General features: G+C 35.1%; 1 protein-coding gene across 1 annotated transcript; it reads left to right on the top strand.

Annotated features, from left to right (window-relative positions):
• The first annotated feature begins 458 nt into the window (after window positions 1–458).
• Window positions 459–9,796, top strand: LOC108376570 (A disintegrin and metalloproteinase with thrombospondin motifs 9-like). The gene is made up of 12 exons (XM_017632788.1): window positions 459–478; window positions 1,678–2,002; window positions 2,820–2,972; window positions 3,123–3,277; window positions 3,653–3,793; window positions 5,655–6,060; window positions 6,198–6,285; window positions 6,407–6,553; window positions 7,529–7,684; window positions 7,820–8,394; window positions 8,501–8,680; window positions 9,534–9,796. The coding sequence occupies exons 2-12, from the start codon at window positions 1,732–1,734 to the stop codon at window positions 9,794–9,796; spliced, it is 2,535 nt and encodes an 844-aa protein (XP_017488277.1). The 5' UTR covers window positions 459–478; window positions 1,678–1,731.
• The last annotated feature ends 955 nt before the right edge of the window (window positions 9,797–10,751 follow it).

The raw sequence follows: 10,751 nt of genomic DNA, 5'->3' as shown, positions 1-10,751 counted from the left end.
AAAAATTAACGAATTTAAAATTAAATTTTTACTTGAAAATCACACCTTAAAAGGCTAACTAAATCAGAAAGTCTTGTGTAAATTAAAGAGACCGCTAGTAACAGCCAGTAACACTATGCAAAATTAAAAAAAAAGAGTTTTCTCGTAAAATTTATGTGATGGAATTTTTTTATTATTTATTTTTGGTACCGTAGTACCTAATACCTACCCAAATTGCTAATCAGTTACTTAAGGGAAAACCCACACATGCTTATCCAACGAATAGGTAAGTCAGAAAGACTTATGTAATTCCGAAGCTACCTCTAGTAATACGCGGTAATACTATGAAAAACGAAAAAAAAAGAATTGTTCTCGTAAAATTTACGCTATGGATTTTTTTTCATAATTTTTTTAATTAATTAGTATAATAATCCATTTCTAGCCTGGGATTGCCAATGGCGTACTGGCCATTGAAAACTATTAGAAAACGAACCGAAAAGTATTAATTTTGGTGTCAGCAACTCACTGGCAATATTCCCATTAGGCGTGATAAAAAAAATATTTTGGTTAAACTACTAAAACCCGGTTTTTGGCTGTTATGGCTTACGACCACAGATATACATATTTCTCACACTCATCCAATACCATCGCAAGGAATCAACGAAAGTCACGACAGCTCAGTTATTCATTCAAATTCAATAAAGTTTAAAACTAAACTAATGCATATATTTTTAATATGAATCATCCATTTGCCGGAACCGATTTGTCTCCGAACCAAGAACCAACAAAAGAAAATTATCATTTGCTGGTTTGAATGGACTCATGCAGACCTCTAGTTTACGCCTCTTCCATTATAACACTGAAGCTAAATGTGAAAATTTAGATTAAGGCGTTTTTTGTTTTTAATTTTACGTTTAGTTTGTTTGCGCGTGCGCACCCCAGAAACGTGCTGAGGTGTTGAAAATTACCAGCTTGTAGAAGAAAGAATTCTGAATATTTCGAATAAATTTTAATTTAAGGGCCACACGCAAGACACATACATACATGCGTGTGTGTGCTAAAATACTTTGTATACTACATATCTACATAAGTACATATGTATATAATTATGTTGGTTTTGTATGTGTAGACATAATTGAAGTACCGTGGCAAAGTCAGGCAGTTGGAAGCTTTGCTTTTCGTAGACAGTTCGGATGAACGTGTGAGACTACATGTCTACAATACATTTAAGTGCGGATGTGCGAGCCCTTGTGCCTGCGAATGGATTGGGCGGAGCGGACACGTACCGACATTTTCAACTGTTTATGTTTTATCATATTTGTATTAAGAATACATATGAAGGGTAACTATATATGCACATACATATGTATGTATGTATGCCAATGTTTAAGAATGCAAGACAGTTTGCATTGACCTGGAAATATTTGACTTATTCATGCGTGAAAAGCAGGGCAGTAGTCGTATACTAAAATTATTATTTAAATTATTATTTTTTCACTTCCTTTCTATTTTAAATATAAGCTCAACATCATTTGTCTACGTATGTTGTATTATTTATTGCTCCATAATAATAAAAATTAACAGAAATTTTTCACTTTTTTTTTGAAAAGTAATCATATTAATTCTTTTCTATTAATTGAAATATATTTTCGTAAAAAAATACTCCAACTTTTTACTTATATTTTCCTCTCTTTCCAGCTTGTTATCAAGAAAACTTGCGAGTGGTGGTTTTATAAAAATAAATGCCACAATATGTCCACACATTGGAAGCAAAATGCATTTCTTATATGCTGTGTGCTGCTCTTCGGCCTTCTATTGGGTTTGATTATTTGGTGTCAGCCTGGTAGCAGCAGCAATAGTAGCAAAGGAGTTGGCCACACTACACACATACCTAGCAGCATTTTGAACCAGTCGGTTACGTGGACAAGTAGTACAGGCTTTCCACCTGTAGTCGATTCGCCAGACATCCCAACGATATTCATAAATCATTCATTTATAGGCGATGAGCAGTGGCCCGAAGAAGGTACGTATCTACTTAGGTGACAACGAAGAGTTAAATCAAGAATTAAAATATTGTTACAAGGGATTTCCAGTGGGCATTAAGGGCTAAAAAAGTTTGGTATTAAAAAATACAAAAGTCTTATACAAAAAAGGTATTTAGTCTCATTTAACAAGCCCTTTTTAATGGCAAATATTTTTTTCAATGCCTCGTGAAAATTCGGTATTAGCTTAAAAAAAAAATTTAATGATTTGCTTGAGATTTTTGAAATGAAACGTCTATGGAACGAAAAGGCTACACGTTCGTTGGTCTTTAATTGCAAACTCCAATGGAACGAAACAGAACCAGGAGAAGAGAGGGGAGGGAATGATTAAGAATAAAATTAAAACTAAGACTAAGACTGAGGGTAAGATTAAAATTAAGATTAAGATTAAGACTAAGATTATGATTAAGATTAAAATGAAGATTAGATTGATATAGAGACTAGGATAGTATTCAGATTAGAATTAAAATTGAGATTTGGATTTAGAATGCAGAAAAATACTCATATTGGGAACTATACGGGGCAAAGAAAGAAGAAGCTTCACTTCAGCCATGCGTGGGATTCACATACAACTTTTTTACTGCCAAATGTGTTTTTTGTGAGAAGTTGGCGAAACAAGTTCATTGTAGGAAGTTTTTAGTCTCGCCCTGAATCGACTAACTGTATTGTTCTCTGTGCTTTAGCAAAGTCTCCCCTGGACGTACCACAAAATATGTATAGCTCTACTAATATAATAATTAAAATTCCATAAGGTTACAATAAAATCTAACTACTAACCAATATCTTATTTTTTTCCAGAGGATATCAAAGATGACATTGGCGACATCAATAATAGCATTCCCGATGATTTCACCAGTGACTTTGTTACGCCACGAAAGGTGCATAATTCCACATTAAGCGAAGATGATATGCTCTATGAGTCGAATCGCAATAAAATTAGTGAACCGAAAGGTAAATCGAAAATGGAATTGATACACATACACAATATCGCAGGTGACATAGAAAAAACTTAACTAAATATTCTAAACTATATATATTAATTTGGATTTAGTATTTACTTCATACCACTTCACTGTATATTTATTTTTCTACAAATTTCAGATTTATATTCCGCATTCGATGAAACGGGCACATTTCGTAGTAAATCTAGTCAAATATGGGATCCGCATCCCCAATATATAATGACCGCTTTTGGGCATGAATTGCATTTGGTTTTACATCAGGATTCATCATTCATACCAAAGCAAACATTTAGTGTAAGTAAGCTGAAAATTGTTTATTTGTAACAAATATAAATATAAGAAATCGTGACAATATGTTTGGGCCAGTCACAAAACAAAGAAGAAAAAAATTATCTTATAAATACTCATATGTAGGTAACGTATTAAAACCTCAAAAATTACTTTCCATAAATACTTTGCACCTAATTTTTCAGTAAAACTAAAAAAAAACTTGTCGACGCTTTTTGTTCGTTACAACATTAATTTTAAAGATTTTCTTTGGTATATATTGAAAAGTTGAAAATTTGCAGAGTGGTAGTCCAAATCATTGCTGAAAGCCCTACTGATGATATCAAAAATTATACTGCATGTATTTCTAAAATTCATATTTTTTATTTAATTTCGTTACAGGTAATTCGTATACTTAATAATAGAACCGAAGAGGAAGAGGATGAAGACGAAGCCAACGCCCATTCACTGGGCTGTTTTTACAAAGGCGAAGTGCAAGGCGATAAACAGTCAACGGTGTCCGTGTCACTCTGCAATGGCATGGTAAATTATTTCATTTCGCAATGAAAAATGAAAAGAGATTTAAGTTATTTTTAACTACCAATGCAATTAATGAAGTGTAGAATACGGCAGTGGAAATAGTTGGACATTTTTTTTTTTGTATTCATCACGCTGCCCACGCGGCTAACGTGCTTACAGCACATGTATTTGTAGCGGCACTGTAGAAAATAATACACAGGAACCAGTTTAGGACAGTGATGTGCAAACTTACAGTTTAGTCGGACCAAGGGTTATAAAACATATAATTTTTCAATTAAAAATTAAGGTATGAAAAAATAAGAATTTGATTTGAGGTTCGTGATCCTAATGAAAAAAAAACTTTATTTCCGAAATTTTCATACAATTCAAATATGAGGTTGTTGTTGTTTTTGTAGCATAATTATTCTCCAATAATTTTGGGATATGTCGTTACGTTTACGTAGATCCGGAACAAAAATATAAATAAAAGTCCATTTAAAAGATGTTTCCGCTACAAGTCGACATTTTTAGAACTTCGTCCGGAAAGACACTCCAACTGCCGGCTAAAAAATATACGCAGCGGTTCTGCCTCTCCTCAATAAAAATGATTAAGGTTAAGGTAACTAGTTCACTCCAAAACAGTGGTGGAACGAGTTCTCGTTTATCCAATTGCCGAGAACAAGGTCATTCTTTAAAATTTGTGAAAACGAGATATGCATTTCTTTTACTCTATTGCTGCCGTTTGTAAAATTTCATTCTTGTTCGAGCATGATCTTCTTTGCGTGTTATATTCACATGTGATTAATTTTTTTTCTTTGGATTACCTTAACCAAAATATTCCCTATAAGGCTGATATTCGTAAATGTGTGCTTTTGTGCCGATAGCTGCAGTTGGCGCTTTCTGTACAGTAGCATCCGATGGTCATAAATTCATTGATTAGAAGCATTTGCAATATGCAATAAATCACTTTTATGTAGTTGCTTTCAACCATTTGTTAATGTTAATAAAAGATTATATATGTACATACGTACGTACATACGGCCATACCTAAGTTTGTCTGATCGTTACAAGCTACCGATCGTGCTAAGCGACCCACACATGTCCCCTGGGCAAACAAAGAAAAAACTTTGAATGCAAGCAGATAAATACATATAAATAAAAAAATCACACCCAATGCCATAAGATGGTGAGAAAATGATAGTTACGTATGTACGCTGCAACTAGTCCGGAGAGACGCCGGAATCAGTGGCGAGGAAAATGCCACTCGAGTGCTATTTTATGGCCCTGAAAGAGACTATAGTCGCTTAAAACAAGTAGTCTAATAAGAATCGAACGTGCGAGTTCAGGTTTGCTAGGCGAATACTCTGTCGACTGTGCCAAATCAGAATTTTTAGACTACGTTAGTGGTGCCCGTAAGAGCTGTGTCTCCCATATACCCCTATGCCCACTTGCATCCCATAGACACTTAGCCGAGTCTACTCGCTTAAGACACTAGCCTTACCTTATTCTAAAGGTTATTTACAGCTCTAACTAACCGACAAACCCCACTGATTAAAAAAAAATATTTAATCTATTTTTTTTATTTGCCCACATCGAAACATTTAACTCTAACTATTTATTGCATACACGCCCAGCTTTGTTAGGAACATCTATTTATATTCACCTAAAAAAAGTATTTGTTTATANTAACTCTAACTATTTATTGCATACACGCCCAGCTTTGTTAGGAACATCTACATATTTATATTCACCTAAAAAAAGTATTTGTTTATCTTTTTAATCACATATTTTAACACATACACGCACACACATGCATCTAAAATAAATACTAACTCTACACCCTTCTCCACCTCTCTCTCTCTCTCTCTCTCTCTCGCCCACGCAGACTGGTTACATTAAAACAAGTTTTGGCTCACTGCTCATACAACCGGTCAATCAAACGGGCGATGGCGATTCGGAGGTGTTGCACAAAGTGTGGCGTCATTCGCGCCGCAATGCCAGACACGCAGTCGCCGCCGATTCATTGGGCATGGAATTGCTGGAGCTCGAAGAGAGTTTATTCACAAAGCTGCATCGCAAGAAACGCAACTACGTCGACCGTCATGTCTTCACCATGGAAGTGCTGGTGGCTGTCGATAAAACGATGAGTGAATTTCACGGTGCCGATTTGAAATCGTACATACTTACGCTAATATCGATTGTTTCGAATATATTTGCTGATGCCAGTATTGGCAATTCGATTTATATTTCTGTGGCGAATATATTGATTCTGCGTGACGATCGCAGAAAAGGTGCGTATTTATGTATTTGTTTGTGTGGTGGTAGTGGTATTTTGTGACCCAGTAGCTCCCAATATTGATAATCACTTGTGAGGTTTTACAATTTCTTTAAAATTTATTTTTGCATATTTTATTTTTACTCTTTTCAGCCAAGTCAGCGTCTGAAATGTTGAAGGAATTTTGTAATATTTTTTCGAAGCAGGGTTACCACTATGATACAGCAATGCTCATTACACGGTGAGCCGCATTCTTTGAAAAATAACCACTTATATTACATATATGAAATATGCAAAAGACTTTATAATAAAAAATGAGTTTAAGACATCAAAACATTTTTTTTTTTTAATTCTATTTGCAGCGATCAAATTTGCGGCAATGAAGGAGAGCGCTGCGACACTTTGGGTCTGGCAGAACTGGGCACTGTCTGCAAGCGTCGATCGTGTTCCATAGTACAGGATAATGGATTGCCAGCCGCTTTTACCATTGCGCACGAGTTGGGGCATGTGTAAGTTGAATTAGTTAGTTTTAAATTTTGGTTTTCTTATTTAAATTCTTTTTAAACTCGAAATCTTGCTGAAAGTAGCGTATTAATATACAGTGGTGGTCAAAACTGGATGAATGGTATTTTGTTTTTAATATCTACAATGATATCAAACAACATTTTTTTTCTTATAAAAATATGGTTCGTGTTTTAACCAAAACCATGTAAATCAAACTTTCAGACTTTATATAGGACTCACAAGAATTCAATTAATTTTTATACAGAATTTTTAATCAGGATTTATACAAAATTTAGTAAAATAAGCGATTTTTAATATTTTTTTTTTTTGAATATGTACAGTGGCGAGCAGAAATGAGTACATGGTGATTTTTGCTAAATATTTGCAAGTTTTTAAAGTTACAATTTTTTTGTTATTTTTTCATAAAAATAGGGTTCATGCTTGACCCAAAATTATATAAATCAACCTTTCAAACTTTATACAGAGCTTAGAAAATACAGAGAGAAAATGCAAAATTCAACAAATATGTACATATATGGTTTTGGTTAAAGCATGAACCATATTTTTATAAAAAAAAATTTTGTTTGAAAACATTGTAAATATTAAAACAAAACACCATTCACCATCGTGAGGAAACCATAAGGACATTTAGTGCAACCAGCCTTGTGATTTCCTATTTTTAAAAACTAAGTAGTTTGAAAAAAGTGGAAAAAATGATTAAAATAAATGTCAATGCGAAATTAAAGGTTAAAACAAAAATAGCAATATTGCATGGGATATATTTTCGTAGAACATTTTAACCCATTAACTCCCGCCTGAGAAGGTCGTTTTGATCCTTACTCCAAAAAATCCCCGGAAAAGCAAATTTGGTAGTTTGTTATAGGATTGATATATTCTAGAAAATTATTCTTCGAAAAATTTTACTAGGGGTCTCCTCAGGCAAAAGCTTTAAGCCCACATTCATTATATCTTCTATTCAGGTTAAATATGCCACATGATGACGATGATCTATGCAAACCTTTCAATCGTCCGGGCACTAAAAATAAAATGCATATTATGTCGAGTATTATGGGCAGCGACATTCATCCGTGGTCGTGGTCGGATTGTTCGCGCAATTATGTCTCGGAATTTTTAGAGTAAGTACTCAAGAAAAGGCAATTAAATTAAAGCCTAATTTGTATTTAGCACAGACCCGAAGATGTTTTCCTTCTTCCTTGTATTTATTCACACTTTCTCCCTCTTGCTTACTCCACTCTCCCCTCGCCCCACAGAAAAGAAGACAAATCCTGCCTCGAAGATACGCCAACATTCTACATTAAGAACTTCAACACCAAGTTGCCCGGTGAGATCTACTCGCTCAACCATCAATGCCAGCTAATTCATGGCAATCAATCGCGCTATTGTCGCATCGATGGCGAATGCAAGCGTTTGTGGTGCAAAACGGATAGTAGCAGCAGTGATTGTCGCAGCAGCAATCTGCCCTGGGCTGATGGCACTCCGTGCAACAACGACCGCCACTGGTGTCAGAAGGGCGAATGTGTGCCGCGTGAGGGTAAATCGCTGCAGGCCATACACGGCGGCTGGGGTGCATGGAGCGCTTTCACACCGTGCAGTTTGACTTGTGGTGGTGGCGTACAGGAATCACAGCGGGAATGCAACAATCCATTGCCGAAGAATGGTGGTAAATATTGTGCAGGCAGTCGTAAGAAATATCGCTCGTGCAATACGCATGCGTGTCCGCCGGGCACAATGGATTCGCGTGAGCAGCAGTGCTACGAAATGAATGGCAGAAATTTCTCCAGCAAGGGTATTGCACGTTCGGCCAAATGGATACCCAAGTATGGATGTAAGTGGATAATTTTAGTGATAACAATAAGTATGTTATGGTAAATTTTTTTATTTAGTTTTTTTTTTTAATTTTTTTCTTCTCCCTCTTCCTTTTCCTTTGCCAGTGTCCTCGGCGGACAAATGCAAATTGTTTTGCCGCTTGGAAGACAACAGCGCGTATTTTAAACTCTCGGATAAGGTGAAAGACGGCACCACATGTTCATTCGACAGTTTTGACAAGTGTGTCAATGGCATTTGCCGGCCGGCAGGTTGTGACAATGAATTGAATTCGCTGGCGAAATTAGGTAAAATTGGCAAATATTGAAATTATCTATTAGACATAAGAAAATAAGTAAATGTTGGTATGGCTTCGATAGACGGAAATGGCTGTGCGTGAAAATGCGGTGATTTATTAAACAAAAAGTGTATTTTTAAACAAACGCCGGCCATGAAATATGGATCTATATATAAACAAAATGAAAGAATATTTATAAATAAAATATTTATATGTCCATTGGCGTGGTCAGATAAATGCGCATAGTGCCGGCACAGCTGGACTAGCAGCGACATAGTGCCGATGATGGACAGTCAAGGTGATGTGGCAACGTACTATGATGACGAGTCCCTCAATGCTAGCGTAGAGCTAATGAAAAAAAAAAAATTATGATTCAGCCATCACATCATTCACACGACAAGGCTTCGAAAATTATTTGCAAATTTGAATATNTGGACAGTCAAGGTGATGTGGCAACGTACTATGATGACGAGTCCCTCAATTCTAGCGTAGAGCTAATGAAAAAAAAAAAATTATGATTCAGCCATCACATCATTCACACGATAATGCGGGGTGGCTTCGAAAATTATTTGCAAATTTGAATATAAAAAAAAAATATCAACGTGTTGATATTTTGTGTGGCCGCTGATTTAGCGCTTTATAATTTATATATGTACGTCTAATAAAATAATTTAATTTTTTGTACACATTTTGTGTGCTTAGATAACACTGTGCAATAGCCGAAACCAGCCCGGACTTTGTCAACATTTTCTGAAAGCTGGGCTGGTTTTAATTGTCATAAAATTGTCGCACAGTTTAATTTTTATTTTCTAAATTTTTTTTTGCACATTTATTAAATCGCAAATTTTTCCTACTTTTTACAGACAGATGTGGCGTTTGTGAGGGTCGCAACGATACCTGCCAGGAGCATACTGGCAACTTTTATGTTTCCGATTTGTTCAAATCCAAGTCCGAGTCATACTATTACTATGTGACAACCATACCAAAAGGTAATAAATTATGTCTTCTCCTTTTTTTATATATAAATTTTTTTCTAGAGACCAAAGATTATTTCATACTTAAAAAATGCACGCTAATGACTATTCTGTGCCATACAAACTTGTTAGATTTTTATATGTCACATTAATTTATTTCACCTGTGTATTGCGCACAGTCATTTGTGCTTTGCGAACAAAAGCAAGAACAAAAAATTAACATGATTTTTTAGCGCACATAACTTTTAATGTTGCAGCAAGATATTTAGCAATCAATTTAGAGCACAAGCGACAAATTAACTTTTGAAAAATCGAGTAAAAAGATCTTGATATGCAGTGGTGAAAATATAAATAGGGAAGAGATATTTACATTTTTTGCTATTTCTTTATTTTTTATGAAAGTGTAGCTGTATTTATCTTACAAAAACCATGTAAGTCAAAATTTTTAACTGTGTACAAAAATTTGAAAACAAAGCTCCCTGAAAATTTTGAGCTTTTTAATTAGATAGAAATACTCTAAGTATGCACGGTGCAAGTTTGAAGTTGCCTGGACTTAGCTTTGATTTTTGGCAATTTTTTTTATGGAACGAGATAAATTAGGAAGATGCTCCTCATTTTCTCAACACAAAAAAAAATTATGGAACACACTTTGTGCCAGGAACCGAGAACGCGCCAAGGTTTTGGTTTAGTTTTGCACGAGAACAAAATGTAATATCAAGAACGTTCTCGCAATAGAACCAAACGGAAAAAAGAGTATAAAGAGCAGTTTGAACGGCAGCAAAACGAGGACAAAACTCTCGGGAATATTCTCAAAAAGAACAGAATGAGAACGCAACTTTCGGGAATGTTTCCATTGAGTACGAAATAAGAACGAGAACACCTAGAACGTGTTCAAATAGGATCAAATAAGAACAAAAGTCTGGGGAACGTTCTGCTATGGAACAAAACGAAAACAAAAGTTTTGAGAACCTAAAGTTAAGAATGAGAGGAGCGTCTGCGTGTTGGGATGAAAAATCGTTGCAGTGAGAACCATGATTTTTAATTCTAAGCCAGAGGAAAACTGGATCATTTCTACTTCTATATCGTTTATCATTAGGGTGAACTGTT

The sequence above is a fragment of the Rhagoletis zephyria genome, unplaced genomic scaffold (assembly GCF_001687245.7).
Source record: "Rhagoletis zephyria isolate East Lansing unplaced genomic scaffold, Rhagoletis_zephyria_1.1 Rzeph_scaffold_10659, whole genome shotgun sequence".
Lineage (NCBI taxonomy): Eukaryota > Metazoa > Arthropoda > Insecta > Diptera > Tephritidae > Rhagoletis > Rhagoletis zephyria.
The sequence above is the reverse complement of the archived record's forward strand: the minus strand, read 5'-3'. Positions and strand labels throughout refer to the sequence as shown.